The sequence below is a fragment of the Pleurodeles waltl genome, chromosome 2_2 (genome assembly GCF_031143425.1).
Source record: "Pleurodeles waltl isolate 20211129_DDA chromosome 2_2, aPleWal1.hap1.20221129, whole genome shotgun sequence".
In the NCBI taxonomy this organism is placed as follows: Eukaryota; Metazoa; Chordata; class Amphibia; order Caudata; family Salamandridae; genus Pleurodeles; species Pleurodeles waltl.
In genome coordinates this window covers 963,212,924-963,234,495 of record NC_090439.1, presented here as the reverse complement: position 1 = coordinate 963,234,495, position 21,572 = coordinate 963,212,924, and the positions used below count along the sequence as shown (strand labels likewise).

General features: G+C 42.4%; 1 protein-coding gene across 1 annotated transcript in view; it reads left to right on the top strand.

Annotated features, from left to right (window-relative positions):
* EIF3H (eukaryotic translation initiation factor 3 subunit H) overlaps positions 1-21,572 on the top strand; it is a 257,025-nt gene that overhangs the window by 222,630 nt on the left and 12,823 nt on the right. Inside the window, exon 6 of the mRNA XM_069220645.1 lies at positions 2,629-2,749. Within this exon, the coding sequence (XP_069076746.1) occupies positions 2,629-2,749 (121 nt within the window). The remainder of the gene's footprint in view (positions 1-2,628; positions 2,750-21,572) is intronic.

Below are 21,572 nucleotides of genomic sequence, written 5' to 3'. Positions count from 1 at the left end.
CAGTACCACATTATGGAGCATGGAACGGAATTGTCTGTAGTTGAGGTAACAATTGTGTCCATATGTCAATGCTCTTTGTTTTGTATTTCTGGTTCATTATTGCAAAGGCTTTATTATTAGGGTGACCTCTCTAAATAAATGTAAGCTTGGACTGCACTTCTGACAGTAGTTCCGGTTAAAAAAAAAAAAAAAAAAAATGGGTACACGCATTTGCAAAGTTTACCAATATGAGGCTATGTATTGTGCTTCTATAATGGTCTCTGATTAGATGTAAATATTTGCAGAAGCTTGAAAGCAAGATTGATGATTCTTTGCTTTCAAAATAAAATGTTCACAAACATGCAACTAGGAAAAACGTGTTTTGCTAAATTAATGTGAAAATGTAGGTACCATTTCTTTGAAGATTAACCTCTTTGCTGTAAAACCTCCCCCGTCCCAACTCCCCACAAACACTGTTTTTTGGCTGTTTGGAATTGTTTGCACTTAGCCCCCCATAACATTCTTTCCACATCAGCTATCCACGCCAAATTTGTGTACTCCTTTTCCCACATCTTGGGGATTGTAAAGGTACTCTGGGTTTGTGGGGACAGAGAAATTAGCCAAAATATAGCTAAAATTTGGGTTTTTGTTTGGGGGGAAGGGGAGTTGGAAGTGCTGCAGAAAGCATCCCTGCAAATGGCATCAGCAAAGGGTTTGTGGTGCTAAAATCACCATCTTCCCAGCTCTTAGGAACAGGCAGACTAGGTTCAGAAAAACAATTTTTTTTCAACAGTTTGGGCATTTTTTGGGGGACATACCCTATTTTTCCGTGCTTTCATCCTCCTTCCAGTTAGTGGCAGAAATGGGTGTGAAAGCAGTGTTGGATCCCAGAAAGCTATACATTTCTGAAAAGTAGACAAAATTTCAAATTCAGCAGGGGGTCATTTGTGTCAATCCTTCAAGGTTTTCCCATAGAAAGTAACAGTTGCAATAAAACAATATTGGAATTGAGTTGGAAAAAACAGCCATTTCTGTCTGTTTTTATCTAACTTTTTTCCAACTGTGGCAGATTTTCTAAAGCAATATACCGTTACGTCCACTGGACTTTTCTGATTGCGGGATGTATAGGGCTTTTGTTATTTGCACATCTCAGAATTTGGGGGTACCCATACCAGCATGTGAATTAAAGGGCATTTCTCAAAATGACTTCTTTCGTACACACTGTCTTACATGTGGGAGGTGCAAATGCAGAGAAAGACAATGGATAATAACACTTTATTGTGCTATTCTGTGTTCCACCAAGTCTCCCGATAAAATTGGTACCTCACTTGTGTGGGTAGGCCTAGTACCCATGACGGGAAAGGCCCAAAAATGCAATATGGACACCACATTTTTCCACTGAAAACTAACACATTTTTTGCAAAGTGCCTAGCTGTGGATTTTGGGCTATTGCTCAGCTGGCACCTAGGGAAACCTAGCACACCTGTATTTTTTTGGAAACTAGACACTTGAGGGAATCCAGGATGGGGTGACTTGTGGGACTCTCACCAGGTTCTGTCACCTGGAATCCTTTGCAAATCTCACATTTTGTCTCTTTAAAAAAAAATAAAAAAAATAACAAGATTTAAAAAAAAACCTCACATTTTCATCCCATTTCGGTGATGCAAAGTTCTGGAATCTGAGGGGAACCACAAACTTCCTTTCACTCATCATCCACCCATGTCTCCTGTTAAACACATCACATTTTTCTACTGAAAACTGACACATTTTTTGCAAAGTGCCTAATTGTGAATTTTGTGCTCTAGCTCAGCCGGCATTAGAGAAACCTAGCAAACCTGTACATTTTTCAAAACTAGCCACCTAGGGAAATCCAGAATGGGGTGACTTGTGAGACTCGCACCAGGTTTTGTCACCCACAATCGTTTGCAAACCTCAAATTGTCACAAAAAAACCCCACATATTTTCCTCACATTTCGGTGATGCAAAGTTCTGGAATCTAAGGGGAGTCACAAACTCCCTTCCACCCAGGAGTCCCCCAAGCCTCCCAATAAAAATGGTACCTCACTTGTGTGGGTAGGACTAGTGCCTGTGAATGGAAACTGACCAAAACATATCATGGAGACATCAAAATTATCCATTGCAAACCAGCCTGGTTTTGCAAGGGGACCTGCGTTTTTGGTCTTGGGCTCAGCAGCCATCTAGGGAACCTACCCAACACAGACAGTTCTGAAAACTAGACACCCTGGGGAGTCCATGGGGGAGTGACCTGCCTAGATCCCCCAAGGTTTTCTTTCCTAGAATCCCTTGCGAACCTCAAATTTAGCAAAAAAATTACATTTTCCCTCACATTTCTGTGTGGGATCACTGAGCTGACGCAAATTTCCAACCACCCAGCGTTCCCCTCGGCCTCCTGCGAAATGTGATACCTGTCTGTCTGGCACTTTATTATTAGTAAAGAATTTATTATCAAATACAATATATTTATTAACACTTAACATGGGGGTCAACCTTGGGAAAGCCAGTGAGAGTCTAACATGCAGTCTTTCTACGTTGAGCTAGAGTCTCAAAGATCTGGTGCTGAAGCCTCTTAAAACAATCCAGTTGCATTAAGAGAATACTGATATCCTGTTTTTTGCTTTTGTTTTTTAGTAATCACTTGGAGAAAAGCCTGCAGCTGCTGATGGATAGAGTGGATGAGATGAGCCAGGATATAGTCAAATTTAACACCTATTTGAGGAACGCCAGCAAACAGCAGCAGCAGAAGCATCAGGTCGGTGAAATAAAAACGTTTAACTGGTCATCATTGAATGTTTAGTAAACATGTTGTTTGTTGTATTTAGCGAAGTATATTCTACATATCTGAATATCATATGGGCTCAGGGCTACACGAAACAGCAAAGACAATACACTGCTGCCCTGTTACCTTGGCACCAAGAGTACCAGATCAGCTCTCAACTTGTAAGTTTACTGTTTCTTTGCCTGTTGGTATCTCACATTTGGTGTAGAATAAAATAAAAGTACAAAGCTCTAAAAGTAATAAGTCGGGAAGTCTGGACATGCCCATGTGTTTTCCCCCAAGACACTGTTCCCAGTGTTGTAAACCTTGTTGTGCAGCACTTGTGGGTCCCTGAGCTACTTTGCTTATTTCCTCTCTGTTAGCAGAAGCTTTCTACTACATGGAAGCTACCTCTTGCTAGTAATTTTTTACCAATTTAATCCAAGTTTTTCGGTTTAAGTAACAAACCTTTAAAAATCATTTGTGCCAGACGTGCAAAAAAGCAAGCAAGCCAGAAAGCAGAGTACTGGTGGGTCTAAATATCTGTATTTAGAGGAATGCATGTTATGTTAGACATAAGAAGAATAGTTTTAATCTCATCAGTGGTTAGAATAGTTAATATGAGTCAACGTTTGGGATGCACATTTCAATCATTCCATTGATTGTCCTTGACAAGTGAGCAGCCAGTAATCAGCTTTTTTTATCAGAGAGACACAGCCTTTAGCAGAAGGAACCGCTCTGAACCTTTTGTGGTTCCAAAGTGGGTGTTGATTTAGTCTAACAGTAGAGAAATCTGAGGTCTTAGTTGCCCTTGTGTACACAATAGGCACTATTACCTGTCCAGTGGATTATCTCGTGATAAATACATTCTCAGTCTTTGGCCCTTAGATCAATTTAAAATTGTGCATTGTTTAAAAAAAAAATACTCCAGAATCTTATACAAACCAAATGTAATCACCCACCTAAAAACATTGGTAGGTCCCCTTTTGGTATGGTTGTATAGTTAGGTCTTGTTGCGAAAGATGCATGCACCTGAATAACTGCGGCTTTCATTCGGTATGAAGCATCTACTTTCTGTGACAATTGTGCTTCAAGTGAGTTCCCTCCTTTTAAATGAACGGGGTTAAGCCTTGTCATGCCAAAGAGGTTTGGACCCAGTAGTACGAAATAGCCAGCGATTTACTCCCGAGCTTCAATTCAAAATTACAATTACTACAAGTGTATACTTCAATTGTGATTATAAAATATACACATTGTTGTCAGATATTAGTCTTCGGTTTTATATACCTAAACTCTCATGCAATGATCAGACTTGAATTAAGTCTACCATCAATTGAGGGAGTTCACCTGGCTTGAAAAATCAGCTATTTCTGTGATTGCCTCTTCAAATCCCACCTCATTGAGAGGCTTGATTTATCACGAACTTGATTTTGAACAATATGTCCAGCTCACCCTTTCTCTTGTTAAAATGAATTACTTTATCAAGGAACGTAATTTACCTTTGCTTAAGGATCTCTTGTAAATGAAACAATTAACTTGCAAAAGAGTCGCCAGGGAAGATCTCCAGGAGTCTTCATTTAAGAGACCTCTATAAAGTATCATGCTTCATACATACAAAGCGACTTATAGAATCATATTTTCAGCCCAGCCAGAAATGTATGTAGTCTAAATTAGAGGTGTCTATAAAACAGACATTTCTAAGATTCAGTCTGTTGTATATTCAGTTGAAACAATGAGGGCTCCTGGAAGACCACATCCAGTTCTCCTAAATGCAGACCCTGTAGTAATCGGAATGAAACCCTGGAACATACTGTTTGCATCTACACAGGACTGAGTGGCATTCGAAAAACATGTATTGCCCTGCTTCAGGAAGCAATCGAGTGCTATAAAGGAGGCAACTACAGCGTACTTTCAGCCCCAAACAAACGCCTTTATTTAGCGATTGAAATGATATCTGGATATAACCTATAAAAGACTAAAATTAAATGATAGTGTTACTAATGAATATTCTAAGGCAGTTTGCTATATTTGATGCACTTAAGAGGGATAAGGTATTTATTAATCTTATGACTCTTTTGTATGATTTTTAATATTGTCTAGTTGTGTATTCAGAAATTCCTTATACATTTATTTTATTTGTTTAATTTATTGGATATTATGATGGATTTAAAAAAAATGTATATAGTGCACGATACTACTGCTATACCTAAGCTAAAATTGCAGAAGAAGAAAACATGTCACTGTCATGAAACGCATTTTTTAATTTTCAGTAAAACATTGTTTGGCTTCCAAACATCAATGCATCACTCATTAATTGCTTTCTGTCCTGTTGACATACATATGAAGATTCCGCCTTGCATTTTCACATTCTTGTTATCTAAACTATATGCAGAGGATTTCCACTACCATTATACCCAACATATATGCAAAATGTTCCACCGTTTTGCCATGCTCATCATAATCTCAGCAATGGCTACAGGATATGCCCTGTACCTCAAGAAAACCCATAACCATCTCAAATGCAGGAAATCACATGACTTTTTTCTAATTAGTTTTTCCATCTTTAGCTCCCCTCCTCTGATAAGAGTATTGTACCTTTACCACGTACTCCTGGTCTAGTGCTGGGAAGCTCCGTTGCGGGGGCAGCTAAGTTCATTAGAAGACTTTTTAACATAACCTAAAATGCTGTCATTGCGCATAATTTTCCTGAAATTATCACAGTTCTGCAAAGGATGGACAACCAATCAAGGCAAAGATGGCCTTAATATAGAGTGTTGGGAAGGCACAGCAGACACCTAAAGTGCTAGGGTCTGATCACTGCAGCTGCTGAGAAGCCTGCCAGCCAGGTTGAGGGTTTTCAAGAAAAAGCTGTTGAAGTGAATGGAGAGACGTATGGTAACAGTAATGTGTGGGGCGTGGTCAAAGCTGTGGCTGAAGAGAGAAATATTCTTTAACCATTTTATTTTGGCCTTTCATGCTCAGGTAACTGTCTACAAAATAATGCACACCTTAAAAGTAAAATGCCAGTGAAATTAATCAGTGAGAAATGCACTATTTTGCGTCATGAAACTTCTGTTGGATTTCTCAATCATTTCAGAGGTCTGTATGTGTATCCAGAGAACAACAGAATTGAATCCTGGTTGATTCAGCGGGGAATAGTGATTTGTGCTTTTTAGAGCTACTATGTCTTAGCCAGTTACCAAAAGCACTATGAATATGTAAGCCATTACTGTAAACTTGCCTTTAATATAATATGATCGGCTACCTCGAAATGCACAGTAAGATTTAGATTTAAGATTAAAGGTGCTTCCAAAATATATATTTTTGTAATAGGCCCACTGTACCTAATGGAAACATTTTATAATTGCCTGTTAAAAGCACACATTCCACAGTTCATTGATAACACTCTTACAGTACCTCACCGAGGATAAATCTTTGTCCTAACAAATCAGGTTATGCCATCAGTTAAAGAAAATACCTGCTCCGAAGCAGCCTTTACATTTGCAGATTAACCAATTGCACACATTTAACTTTCTTTCAGACAGCTAGCCCCCTGGCAAGAAAGCTTGTTTCTTGTTTAGATGTCTGTTTCTTCCCTCAGCTTCATAGTATGGAAGACTCCCTCTCTTCCACTTCAGCTGAGACACCTCAACTGTCATAATTAACAGCCACAGGATGGTTGTCCTTCTTTTTTTTTTTTTTTTTGTGTAGGTCGAGCGTGCAAGCTCTTTGCCCTGTTGTAAATATTGTGGGCTTTTAACCACGGCCACCTAAGGTCCATCAATTTCATTCGTTCGTGGGCTTACCTTTCAAAAATCACTTGATGTCCTTGGTAAATGCTTTACGTTTGTCCCGCCTTGGGGTGGTTTGGTTACCGACTTGGACACTGACCCTATTACAGGGATAATTGCACAATTGTCGATATATTTCAGCATGGGCGAACTACTTTTTTCTTTTATCTTTTGCTTCGTGGCTGCCATGGCGCTCAGAGCGCAAACTTGATCAGCTGTATTTTTTTTACATTATATGCACTCTGATCTGCTTAGCACACATTCTTTGTAGCAGGCATATTAACCCTGTGCCCTACCTTAGGATGACTTCAAGCTTTCACTAGACAAAAGTACGTTCTCTCTCCAGAAAGAACATAAATCGCCAGAGTTATTTTGACATTTTTACATTACATGCACTTTGCGATTTGCCGAGTACCCTTTCTTTGCAGCAGGCACATTAACCCTGTGTTCTACCTTATGATGACTCAAAGCTTCCACTAGACAAAAGTAATTTTATTTACTGAAAAAAAACATAGCTCGCCAGTTATTTTGACATTTTTACATGCACTTGTGATTTTCCTAGCACACGTTCTTTGCAGCAGGCACATTAATCCTCTGCGCTACATTATAATGGGTTAAAGCTTCCACTGTACAAAAGTAAGTTCTCTCGCGAGAAAGAACGTTAACTCTCTGCGCTACCTTATGAGTCCAAACTTCCACTAGTCAAAAGTAGGTTTTCTCTCCAAAAATAACATTAATCACCAGAGTTATTTTGACATTTTTACATTATATGCACTCTGATCTGCTTGGTACGCGTTCTTTGCAGGACACGCATTCATTCTGGGACTTGTAGTTTTATTTTTATAACGTGATACAAGCTGGAAACCAGCCCTTGGAGTAGTATTCGTAGAGTTGTCAAGCTCCCTAGTTTGCTCATTTAGTTTTTCTGCTTTGCAATCTGGGACTTGTAGTTTTATTTTTATAACATGAAACAAGGTGCGAAAACAAAGCAGAAACCTGACTAGATGTACTACACACGTACGAGTCTGTGAAGCTCTAACTGTGTGTGAGTAATTATAAAACTAACCTCGATGAGAGCTTACAGTTGTTTATGCTGTACAGTGGTCAGTATTTTATAACTAATTATATTTTAGTACAAGACTGACTGAGGGTCATTAATATCATGTGAGGTGGGTATCCTCAACCGTGTGAAAAATCATGGGCGTTTTGTTTAACTCCCCAGACTGCAGTGAAGGGACAGAGATCCAGTAAGCAAGTATTTTTGGAGTACAGTTATTCATTGCACCACAGGCAATGTTGCCTGTACCAACTGCCAAGTAAATATGTTTTGCACCAGGGAGTAGTTTGTGTTTTACGGGCCTTGTTTTAAAAAAAAAAAAAAAAAACAGTATGTCTCTAGCCCTTTAGTTATATACAGGGCCATTGGAATTATCTGTCAGAAAGGACCAAAATATGCGGCAGGGTCAACCAATGAATGTGCCAAAAGAAAGTCCAGTTATGTATTTACAGTGCCAGTACCTCCAACTCAAGTAAATGCGAGACGTATTGCATTGCAAATGCTTGTTTTTAAAGTAGGGGGAACTGTTTTTGTTGTGCCCCACAGATCCCACCCACTTCGGCCTCTGTCAGGAACACATAAGTCTACTCTCATATTCTTATTCACTATGCCACACACTATAAGTGTGCACTCACACCCTGAGAACTGCTGATACTTTTAAAAATATATCTTGTTTAGCTCCTCTGCTTGCTCCTCGTCTGGCTTTTTATCTCGCTATCCTCTGGCTACTCTGTCTTCTGGGATGCTTGGCGAGCGCGGTGCATGCACGGCTTTGGACCTGCTGCAGCCCTTTAACAATGGAGTAGCCCCCGGATTTGTTGACATTGTTGCATGTCTGGGCCAATTGCATGAGGGGTGTCTCAGTGATGCTGCTTAGTTACATGGTACCAGCAGGATGTTCTCCACTTTGACTTTTCTCGCCACGTCAATGATTGTAGAAGGATCCTTACTCTCCTTTCAGCTATGAAATCCATTCCTCACAGTGATGTGTGCTGTACACATACGTCTGGCGTAATTTTATTGATCTGTTATCTTTAATCATGTAATTACAAACCTTGAGAAAAGGCAGGGAGCACTTTGAAGTTAATTAGTTGGAAGTTAAATTTACACACAAAAAAATCAAAAGCTGCTTGGAATAATATAGTAAAAAAAATAAAAAAAAACTTCAAATCTGGCACTTCTCCACAGCATCTCCCTAAACAGATAGATTCCAGGCGACAATAGTAATGACATTTACCAAACACCCAGAAGGCCTGTTGCTCAGCTGACTCCCTATCAAAAGGACCCCTTTGACTAGATCACCTAAAGTGCACACTACATGTATTGCTTATTTACCTGCAAAGCATGAGTGACCCAGTGGACTTAATACTGCGCCCCCAACCCAGCCACTATAGACTCATTTGCGATAGTATGTGGCGCATGTTCATCTCTGTGTGTGCTACTCTGCACCCTTACCTGCAATCCGCTACGAGCCGTATGGCATTGCACACCCCGATAGTACCTAGTATGTTTGGTAACACACATTCAAGACTGCCCAGAACACTGTCATAGACCACGTTCAGACATCCCAAAGTACCAGTGATCAGCCGATATCTTACAAAATGCCGTTTGCTGATTCTTGTAAACTTCTAAATGTAGATTGACCAGAACCAGTCATTAGTATCTTGTATTTACAGGTATCTGCTTTATGTTGCTTGTTGAAGTGTAGCTTTTCGCCTCGGTTTGTTTTACAATTCAAGGATAATAGAATTACCTTATACCTAAATGATAATTAATTTTGAATCCTGCCATTCCCAATAATGTTTTTTAACGCATCTGATAGCCCTAGGAAAAACTGCATTAGATCAAATAATAGTAAGCAGGAAATGTTAGTACACATAGTTGAACATCTAGAAGTTGAATAGTATCAAGTTTAGCAGATGGTGCTTTCTGCAGAAGTATACAAGTGTTGGAGTTTAGAAAAGCTTGAATGCAGGTGATCGCAGGTTTTCAGGCCCAATTTATTCACAAACTTTAATCATTTTTGTAGTGGCTCATTGAATGAATGAATGTCTGGCGTCGTTTGCAGCATCTGAAAGCTTAGCAATTGAGCTTAAGAACACCCACTTTCAATAGAAATAATAGATCGACTGCCAGGAAGCAAGTGGTTTTAGGAATGTAAGTAAAAGAAAATGACCTACATACCAATATTAAGATATGGATGTTTAACCTTGTTGATCATTGCCCGAAAATTAATCATTTACTATGACTACACATGACGCCAAGGTATTGTCAGCTGTACCTACTTACAAATAAAAAAAAAAGTTCTTTTTTTAATACTAAGCTGTATTCTCAGAAATGAGGAGCATTGTTACTTTTTAGCCGATTTAGATAGCTGATTTTTAGAGTACCGGGAAACTGCAGAGTACAGTTCAGAGTTTTCATTTTAAGACCATGTTTTGGCGGAGAAAGATTTTAAAATAAAATCCTGGTGCAAATCGGTATAGTCAATTACTTGCCATGCAAAACATTGCTGTGATGGTTGATGTAGTGTCTGAATGACATGTTGATATGTTTTTTTGTGTACCGACATTGGGTGCTCGCTCATGTGAATATTGCTTTGATTCTCTTTCACGTCCTTGTCTGTCCACCTTTGCACCTCAACTGTGGATTTGTATCTGAACGAACTCGATGGTTTTCATTGCTCCCATAGCAACACAGGACATCTTTCAAAGTAAATAATATATGCAGCCAAATTCAAGAAACGTCTTTGGAACCGCAGATAAGGAGTAAATCGTCGCCCTGCTGTCCCTTCTCATTTGTTATAATCATTTCCTTGAAAGAAAGGTCTTTTTTCCTTGTCCGTTTTTTTCAGATCTCGTCTCAAGGCCGCTTTTTATTCACTTAGTGTATCTAATATTGTAACATATACACAGTGGACTTTGAGTGAACCCTCTTCAAACATCAGCTTTTTGTGTTGTGGCAGTCACATCTTAAATCGGTCAACATGAAATTATTTTTGTTTTCTAACAGTCGTTTCTGTATCCTTCAGAGTCCTTTTGAGTTCTTGAATTCCAGAGGGAGTATTTTCTCACCTGCCTTTCAGAAACTTTCTCTCCCTCTCCTTACTGCTGCTCTCCAGCCACTGTCCTACTCTACTGGTACTCTCCAACCCTTTGCACAGCTGCCCCCTTTCTCAGCTTTTATATTTGCATGCTTTTTTGGGAGGACTGGCGGTTACACACTGCTCTTTGTTTTGTTGTATATCCTGCACACGTTTTATTGCTTATTTACGAACTGAAAATGGTTGTTGGCCATCATGGTTACAGCATCCAATATATTTTTACAGTGATCAACACTTGGGATTGGGAAAATTACTCCTATGGGTTTATTAGAGATAGTAAGGAGTCTGCACTCACTGCAACAGCACAGTGGGTTATCTATAGGCAAATAGTGCATTGCTGCATATATTTGTAAGCTCTGTAAAATGTGGCCATCCATATCTTTGCACCAGCATGTGCAGAGGCCGTCCCCTTTGCTTTGAGAGCTGCCCTGATTAATTCTAACCTAGCCTTCCCATTAGAAGTATGTCTGTCACAGACCTATGTATAAAAACCATAGGATCGTTATCCCTAGTGAGGATGTAGGAGTATTTAAAGAGAAAACCAGCAGAGGGCTTTTCTACTTTCAATGTTGCCTTTATTGCTGCCAACATGTCTGCATCCATCTTGGTTTAAGACTGCGTTACACCAGCTACCATATTTACACTGATGTTTACACGGCCATGTCTGCTGCACCGTTCTCTTTAGTGTGGATTCCTTCACTGTCATGGGCCATGGTGTGCTGTACATGGACCGAATTAAGCTTATCTGGAGAATAGCTACCGTTCCCCAAAGTTGCTTACTTTTTATTGACTTTACCTTTGTATCCGTTTAAGTGCCAATCTGGTAAATTCACAATATGTTCGTGAACACAAAATGCTGACTCCAACACAATAGATGTAGAAATAAGTCTCTTCTAGGGCAAGCAATAGTGCGTTCATTTCTGCTAGCTGTGCAGTGGAGTCATCTAGAACGGTGTTTGTAGCACCTTGAAGTTACCAGCTTCAAAAATGCTGAGTATTGCAGCACATGCAGCGGAGTATTTTAACAATAATAAGTGCAGGCTTTACGGAGCTGTCTATGTAGATCACATTATAATATTCCTGTATGGATAAAACATTCGGAGTTTGCATATTGTGCCTGTTGCAAAAATAAGTGTGAAGTGCAGTCATACTCAAATTTACATCTGCATTTAAACAAGATGCCCACTGCGCCCAGTGCTGGTGTAGAGCGTGGGCATTAGGGAAACTTGCTTTTGTTGCAGCCTATAGGTTAAGATTACAGTCATCTGTTTCCTCTGCACCAAAGGGCACTCTTACCATATGACTGTGTGCACTGCAGTGATCATTTTCTCGGTAGGAGTGACGAGTTTCTCAGCAGAGGAGCACAGATAGTCACAGTACATGATGATCTATCCCTCAGTGTAAGCTATGCTTGTATACCCTAAGGTACTAGGAGTAACGCTATAACTATGTTTATTATCTATAGCCTATAACTATTTAGTCTCTAACATGTCTGCTTGCAGACCACATAAGATAGCCTTGTGTGTTTTCATCCACTATTTTCCAGAAAACGTGGGCGTCATTAAATAGCACAAGGACTTCACCTGCTCAACATAATGTGGCAGGTAAGCTCTAGTGAAAGTGAGATAGCTCATCAGGGCTTGTCATTTTCTCAGTGTGTTCAGAGTTTGTAAAGTAGCACACTTCTGGGGGAAGTCAGATGCCACACCTTACCCTCACTGGATAATTGATATCCAAGAAAAATTGCATTCAAATCTGCAATTGTGTATTTCTTGAAGTTAAATTTATTCCTGTATCGGGCTAGCACAGTCTCTGTTCTGTCCATCCAGCCAGGTGTTCAGTCACGTCTTCATCCACATGTATATATCATCTATATGTGATCATGCCTTAGGATCTTCCGGTAAAATCCATGTTTCTTACTCCAAAAAGCGCAGTAAGGGAAAAAGCAGTTAGATACTGAGATTCAGGCAATACATTTTGCTTAAAGAAAACATTGGATGTATTCAAAGTCTTTTTATATTTTTCCTTACTAAATTCGTCATCAGGCGTCAGTGCAGGAAAAGAGAGGTGTTCATTGTAGTTTTAGAAGTCACTTTTTATACCTTGAAATAGTAGCTGGTCTGGGGTAGCTTTTATATTGTGCTTATCCTCTGGGTTCCAAGGATATTGATCTTGCTCCTGGGACCCACTCCTTACGGGAATTACATGTGGAGCAGATCTTTTTGCCCTATTCCGTTTGGTTTCTTTAAAACGCAGGAGACTATTTCAGGGCCCACCCATGTGAATATTTTTCCTGGCGCTCATAATTGACTAAAGAGGAAGATGCTTCAATTATTGCCTCCACCTCAAGGTGCATCCCTTACAAAAAAACGAAGGCCAGTCATCCTTTGCAAGAATGTCCGATACATCCGACAAGAGGCCAAAAAATAGATTTTATATTGCCAAAATATAGATGTTATATTGCACAGTACAGCCCCCTCAGTTTGTATTTCTGTATTATGAACTCCGTCTGGAGAGTTTACATGTCCATCGTGTGACTCAGCCTATGCTCCTCGAGAGTATGGCAAACTCTTCCCTTCAGCTGTGGTATCCAAAAGTGCTAACCAGCAAGTCATGTTACGCACAAGCAGCCATAGTTTGCAGGGCATAGAGCTATGCTAGAGCTGCAGCTTTCTTTTTCATATAATGAGTCTTTGAGTCCCACCCTTTCTGTTTCTTTGCAGCAACCTCCACTGGTAAATTTGCTACTTCAGGGATGAAAGATATATACCGAGACAACATGGATCAGGTGGACCCATGATTACTTATTTCTTCATTCTGTGTGGTAGTTGATCACCAAACCATGCTTTATGTTCTTGATATCCTGATGGGACATTCAAGGCTCAATACTATTCATATTTAGGTGGTATTGCAGAATGTATGTATGTATGAAAATTACCAGTGCTGGCATCAATAGCATCAAACTCCACCCCATTAGTAAAATATTCCAAAAGGATATGCAGCAAGTGCATTTATGACAGATGTTACTTCACAACCAGGGGCCTCCATCCCTTTTTTTTTTTTTTTTTTTTTTTTTTTTTTAAATGTGTGGCCCACCTCCCTGAGGCCCGTTAGGCCCTGGGGATCCCATCCCCCGGAGCCATTTTTAAAAATAAAGGTGGCAGGGGCATGCAACCCGTGTCCCTGAACCATAATCGGCCCTAAAGTCTACACCCCCTGGGCCCACTTAACTAAATAAAGGGGAGAGCCTCCCGCCATGAGCAGTTAGGCCTTGGGGAACCCCTCCCCCAGTGGCCACTCTGTTAAATAAATGGAAGGGAAGCATAGGTGGCCCCCACCTCCCCAAAACCTTGTTGGCTAATTTCGGCTCCAGAAAACCCATCCCCTGGATCCTGAATACATTTTAGGAGGGGACATGCGGCCTCCCCTCCTTAGTCCATTTGTGGCCCCAGGGCCTGGTGGCATTCCACAGGGGAAGAGGAACACACAGCCCCCATCCCCAATCCAGGCCCCGGTGACCCATTGACTGGTGACCTTTAGTAGGGGGTGGGGTGTCACAGCCTCCCTCCCGGGGCCTATTTTGAAGACACTATGGCACCTATCATATTGTTGTTGGGGGCTGCAGGAGGAGTCCCAAGGCCCCCGCAGTCCCATCCGGCATTGCTCCTGCCTGCAGGAAGCAGCTGAAAATGCTGCTCCTTGCCGGTTGGAGCAATCCTTTGGATCGGTTTCCCTGCCTGCTTCACTTCGAGCAGGGAAACTGATCAAAAGTCCGCTTCCAGTGGTCGGGAGCATTTTCGAAGCTCCTGCAAGTTAAGAGTGGACTTGGTGTTTGCTTCCACTTGGCAGGAGATTTGAAAATTGCCCACATACGAGGCCTGTGGAGAGCCAGGGCTTGGGCCATTTCTGAACCTCCCCAAGTTTCCGAGAGCAGGAGTGACCCCGCCCAATTAAGAGTTCTGTGAGGCCATGTGCCTCATATTTGGGTGGCCCGTTCCCTCTGGGGCACCTTCAGGCCCTGAGGACTTGGCAGGCATCTCTTCTGGTTCCCCTCCAGCACCAGTCTGGCCCCTTGGAGCTAGGAAAGGTCATACTATTTTAACCCTTCCTGGCGCTGGTCCCAATGTCAACACTCCTAGCGGTTTCCACATTCTAATCCCCGACTCCAGTACAGAGCCAGATTGGTGTTTTCTGATGCCAGCTGGTGCAATGCCTTCCAGGTCAGATTCAGAGTCCTATTCTTATGGGCTAGCACTCTGGTGAGGGAGTGGGGGGAGGAGGGGTGGTTTGTCGGTGGACCTGCAGAATACCAGCCTTATGACACTGTGGACTGGTGTGAGGCTCTGGGCGAGGTCAGTGCTCTCAAAACTCCTCCAGATACTAGCTTGTTTCCCCCCCGTTCCCCCCCCCCCTCTGGTTACTGAGAAGGGCGCATCCTTTGCAATGGTGATTAGGAGGGCGACCGAGATACTGGGCCTCTGCCTACCCTGAGTGGCAGTCAAAACAAATGTCTGGAAAGAAGTTCTCTAGCTGGGAGACACCAACAGAACAATTTCTTCCTTTTGATGAGTCACTTACTGACTTCATGCTTGGGACCTGGTCAGAGCCGAGAACCAGGGGCTTCTGTGAAGAGGACGATTACCCACCAACACCACCCCGCTCCCTGGGACCCAAACTTCCTCTCACAGCATTTGTGGTCCAAGCTTCCGCCTCCCACATAAATTGTGGCACATTCCCAACCGCACCAATGGATCAGGAATGCAAGAGGCTCGACACCTTAGTTAAGAAGATATTCTCTTCCACCAGTTTGGAAATGAAGTCAGAACACTGCATGTTTTTTAGGCTGCTATTCCTGCCCTCTGTGGGATAGATACAGTTCTGCAGGTGCTGCCAATGGTTCCGGAGCAGGCCCAGCCCGTACTTTCCCAGCCTGTTGCCAACAGGAGGGATGCAGCTAAGTTAACAATTCGGTGTAGACTAGAAATGGCTGACACACTGGGCAGAGCTGTTTCATTCCTTGCCTTACTTTGCCATGCTTGGTTGAGCACGACTGGCTTTTCTGGTGATCCCCAATGGTCGCTTATGGACATGCCCTTTGATAGCTCCGGACTCCTCGGAAACTAGGCCGACTCAGCGCTGGAGCGCTTTTAAGGATAGCAGGGCAATGGTCAGGTCCTTGGGCCTTTCCATGGCCCCTTGACCCCACCAATCCTCCTTTTGGTCCTTTTGCGGCCACAGCAGGGGCTTCCAGCTGCATCTTTACCGCCCCCCTCCCTAGCCACCCCGCTGCTCATGCTTCTCAGCCTTTGCTTGGCCAAGGATGCAGTACCCATGGGTTGGGCAACTAGTGGTTGGGTCACTTCACTCTGCCTGGGCAGCCTCCCAATCACCCCATTTACAATCATGGGCACCCAGTGGCCGGCAGAGGTCACCATCATCTCCCCCACTGGTGGTCCATAACATCGGACAGGTAGGTTTTGCAGATCGTCCAAAGGGGCCACTCCTTCCCCTTCGTGTCTACCCCTGCGTCATACCACCCACTTGCGATGGGCTGACGGAGGATCTCCTATCACTTCTCCATTGGGCAGTGACGGCGCTCTTGGCCAAGGTAACCATAGAGAGGGTGACACTAGAAGTAGGTCGTGGTTTCTATTCCTGCTACTTTCTGGTGCCTTCGTCCTAACCTAGACCTTCCCTCTCAATTACTTCCTCAAGAAGAAGTTAAAGATGCTCCCAGTAGTTCAGGTCCTCTCTTCCCTCGATCTGGGAGACTGGATGGTAGCGTTGGACTTGCAGGACGCATACTTTCATGTCCCTGTTCTGCCTGCTCACAGATGTTATCTGCAATTCACGGTGGGCCACAAGCACTTTCAGTTCACTGTGTTCCTTTTTTGCCTTACAAGCGCCCCTTGGGTGTTCACCAAGTTGATAGTGGTGGTTGCAGCTCATCTGCGGAGATCAGCGGTGCCAGTCTTCCCCCATCTCTATGACGGGCTGTTGAAGGCGGGCATGCAACCAAGTGTTGTATCCTACCACCAGTCTAAGGTGGACCTCCTGCGTTCGCTGTGGTTCACTATCAATGTTCCCATTTGTCTGAGATGTTTGGACGTGGTGCAGTTTTGGGTTCATCCTCATGAACGGCGAGTCCTGAATATTCAGGCTATGATACTGATGTTTCAGCTTCTATCTTAGATTTGGGTGAGACTGACTCTGAGGCTGCTGACACTGATCGCCTCCTACGTCCTGCTTGCGACACATCTACTGGCAAATGAGGGCTCTGCTCTGGGACCTGAACTTTCAGTGGGCGCAGCACGAGGGGAGTCTCTCTGACGTGGTCCAAATCTCAAAGGGAACTGTAAAAAATCTGCAGGGGTGGCTAAAGAACCGTGAGTGTGTCAGCGTCAGTCCCCTCTCCCTTCCTCAGCCAGATCTGACAGTAGTGACAGATGAATCACTCCTGGGATGGGGCAGCCACCTGGGAGAGATGGAGATCAGAGGACTCCTCCTTTTCATCCTTTCTCATGCCCAGCAGGGCTCTGCTCTGGGCACTCTGAAGCGCTAAGTCTCTATTTCTGTTTTTTTGCAGTTGCTTGACCAGCCATCCATATTCAAATTCCCTACTGTAAATAGGCTGCTGAAAGGTTTGCAACGTTTGTTTCCACCTTCCCCTTTCATTATGCCCTATTGGGACCTTAATTTAGTTGTTGCTTTTCTTATGTAGGATCCCTTTGAGCCTTTGCCCAATTGCCCACTCGGGCTCCTTACCATCAAAGACGGCTTTTCTCATGGATATGACATCTACCCCTAAAGTCACTGAACTTCAGGCTTTGTCATCTAAGCCTCTCTACTTGAACATTCACACTGACCAATTGGTGCTACATACAAGAGCTTCCTTCTACCAAAGGTGGTTACTTCCTTCCACATATGCCAATCCATTCCTCTGCCTACTTTTTACACTCTGCCACAACCCTCTGAAGACTAGGAGGTCTGTATCCAAAAAGTGTTGTTAATCTTCCTTGACTGCACGCACAGTTCCGGTGGATGAGGAGCTCTTCATGGGGTATGTTGAAGTGAAGAAGGGGCAACTCATACAGAAGCAGACCTCTTTCAGATGAATTGTGCTCTGTATCAAAATCTGCTTCGCATTGGCAAAGAAGCAATTCCCTGAGGGTTTGCTGCTTACCCTACCAGAGTGAAGGCTACAACAGCTTCGTTAGCCCATGGAGTTCTGGTCCTGAACATCTGCAAAGCAGCAATGTGGGCATCTTTGCACAAGTTCAAAAAGCACTACTGCCGCGGCAGTCAGGTCTGTCGAGATGGGTATTTTGCCCATTCGATCCTACAGGGCTTCCTTGTGTGAAGCTAGTTAGCAGACTCACCTCCGGGGATGGTATTGCTTGGGAACCTATTCCAAGGTAAGGAATCTGCAGCTAGAAGTCCCTAGTAGATGAAAAAGTTACTTACCTTCAGTAATGCCTTTTCTGGTAGAGAGATTATGCACCTGCAATTACATACCGATCCTTCCCGCTCTGTGAATGGATTTCTTGGGGCAGGACTTTCATGGGGCTAGTTTTTCCACACCACTGGTCAGTGTTCTTCGTGGCTCTGCACTTCTAGCATGGAAAGTTGCAAAAAGAAGCTGATGTCAGAGCACTGGGGTGGTGCCTATATAGATACAGCGCATGTCACTTCTGGTGTGGACAGTGCCACCTATCCATGCGCAGGGAAACATTTCAGGATCCAGTCTGACGCCTTGGAATAATTATAAGGTAAGGAATCTGCAGCTAGATAGTCCCTACCTGATAAGGTGTTACCGACGGTAAGTAACTTGTTTTTTCTGTGGAAAAGCAGATCTAGCTATAACTATCTAGTGGGTATATCTCTCATATATGTATTGTATTGTATTGTATTGTATTGTATTGTATTGTATTTATATAGCGCTTACTATCCCTGACGAGGCGTCGAAGCGCTTTTTGATGAGTAGCACGCTACTCCGGAACCCAACAAGAATTAGTGATGGATTAGTATCATTTAATAATGAGTACAGTTTTTGTATTATTATGAGTTAATTTGAGCCGCGGATATGAGAGGTAGTTAGATTGACTGGAGTAATGTAGGGGTGGAGGAGGAAAGAAATCCAGAAGTGTTAATTGGGAGTATATCCTTCATTTACTCAACCCAAAGGCTTGGGATGAATAAAGGGGGGCGGAGGGGGAAGAGTATGTGGAAGGGTTAGGGAGAGCATAGTAGCAGAGTGAGATGAATGCAGGAGAATTTAGTAGGGTTGTGTGGGAGGTCACAGAGGTAGAGTGAGGTTTGGTGAGTTAGATGTGGAGGTCGAGGGAAGAGCTTAGGCAGAGCTATTTATGAGATGAAAGTGGTCGAAGGGATTTGGGATGAGTCAGAGTGAGAATGGAGGATAGTTTGATAGAGACATGACATAAGAGTGATGAGTAGATAAGTGTGATAAAATGAGAGCAGAAATACATAGGTATCTAGTATAACGTCCCAAAAAACCAGGAGCAATGCAATGATCCACAAACATGCCAAGCACAGAAACAACATATACACATACATATATATATATATATATATATATATATATATATATATATATATATATATATATACACACACACATGCACATACAATACATAATTAGAATCATGGGTAAAAAATACTTAGATAGGTTTAAAAGAGTGTGTGTGTATTTTATTGTTATGACAGTAGCAATACATATTTTCCAAAGAAACTATAAATAAATAGAAATATACATATAATCTGAAAAAATATTTATCCACATAGGCATATGCAGTTCAAAGTTGTTTGAAAAAGGTGGTTATGAAGGAAAGAGCCAACTCTTGAGTAGTTTTCTGAAAACAAGCAAGTTATCTGTGGCTCTTATAGTTGGGGGTAATGAATTCCATAGTTTGGCTGCTTGGACGGGGAAGGATGTACCACCTACAGTCTTTTTCTTGTATGGTGGTGTTCTAAGGCGGGGTGCCAGTCTTGAGCGGAGGGTTCTTTGTTGGATGTATTTGGTAATTTTCTTTCTGATAAAAAGCGGTCCTGTTCCATGTATAGCTTTGTGGGTGATACAAAGCAGCTTGAAAGTGCATCTTCTGGCAACGGGTAACCAGTGTAGTGCTCTCAAGGCAGGGGAGATGTGGGCTTGCGGCTTTATATGTAGTAGTAGTAGCCTGGCTGCGGAATTCTGGATACGTTGTAGTTTTTTCATAACAGATAGAGATGATCCATGGTAGAGGCTATTGGCATAATCCAGTTTGGATAATACAAGTGAGATAGTAGCTTGCACCTTGTGTGGAAATACGAGGTGGGGGAAGATGCGTCGTAAAGTCTTTAAGGTGATGAAGCTTGTGCGTGCTAATTTGTCTACTTGGGCATTCATAGTTAGCTTGGAATCCATGGTGATTCCTAGGTTTTTAACTTCCTTGGATAATTGAGGAGGTGGTCCGAGATCGTCAGGCCAGACGCACAGAGGGTCATAATTTTTCCAGTCACCACATAGGAGTATTTCTGTTTTGGAGGTATTTAGTTTGAGATGGCTCCAGGTCATCCACTGATCAACGGCTCTGAGGCAACTGAAGATTTGTGAGTTTTCAATGTTTTTGCGGTCTTCTAATTGAAGTAGTATTTGTGTGTCATCTGCATAGTTGTAACATGTGAGATGGAAATCATTAATCAGTTCTGGTAAAGATATCATGTAGATGTTAAAAAGCAAAGGTGAGATGATTGACCCTTGGTGGACCCCTGTTTTTGTGAGGTAGGGTTCGGATGAGAAGGGGGGGTGAGTGGATGATATTCGCTCTTTTTTGGAGATAGGAAGTAATCCAGTCGAGAGCATTCCCTTGTATGTCGGCTTCGTGGAGTCTTTAAGTTAGCGTGTCATGGTCAACCGTATCAAAGGCAGCTGAGAGGTCCAAGAGAAGTAGTGCAGCAACTCCATTTCGGTCGACTGTGTTTTTAAGATTGTCCCAGATTGCCATGAGTGCCGATTCAGTGCTTCTTCCTGGGCGGAATCCAGTTTGGAAGTCTGAAAGTATAGAATTGTCTTCAATGAATTGTGACATCTGGGCGAATGCTGCTCTTTCTATCAATTTGCCCAGGAAAGGTCCATTTGTGATAGGTCTGTAGTTGTTGGGGTCTTGCGGGTCTAGGTTTGTTTTCTTTAATAATGGTCGTATGTATGCCTTTTTCAGGTCTGTAGGAAAAGTTCCTGAAGTTAAAGTTGTTGATGATTCTTCTTAAAGGTGTGGCAGCAGAAGTAGATAGCAGGATGTTCTTGAAGATTTGTGGTGGGCAAGGGTCAGAAGGGCAACCAGAAGGTCTGCTTGCTTTGACCAAATCCATAAATTCATCCTGGGATATTTGTTTGAAGGACTGTAGAGGTTGGGATGGTTTATTCTTAAAGGGTATTTTAGTAAAGGGGTTGGTGCTTATGGTTTTCTTCTGTTTTAAATAGGAGTCCAATGTGTCTGCCTTGGTTGTGTAGTGAGTTGCCAATTTGTTTGTGAAATCTTGAGTGGTGGGATGACTTCCTTCCATGCATGTAGGTTTTCGAAATTCATTGAGAATTTTATAAAATTCCTTGGTTGTAGATTGAGCATTTAGAATTCTGTCTGAGTAGTATCTTTTTTTCGCTTTTTTGATTGATGATTTGTATATCCTATTAAGTTTGTGTAGCTGCAGTTTGTCTTGACTGTTGTTTGTTTTGAGCCAGGTCCGCTGCAACTTTCTGATTTGTTGCTTTATCTTTTTAAGTTCTGTGTTTCTCCAAGGTGTTGGTTTTCTTTTGTCATGTTTAGTTTTTCTGAGTGGTATTAGGACATCAAAAGCTTCCTGTAG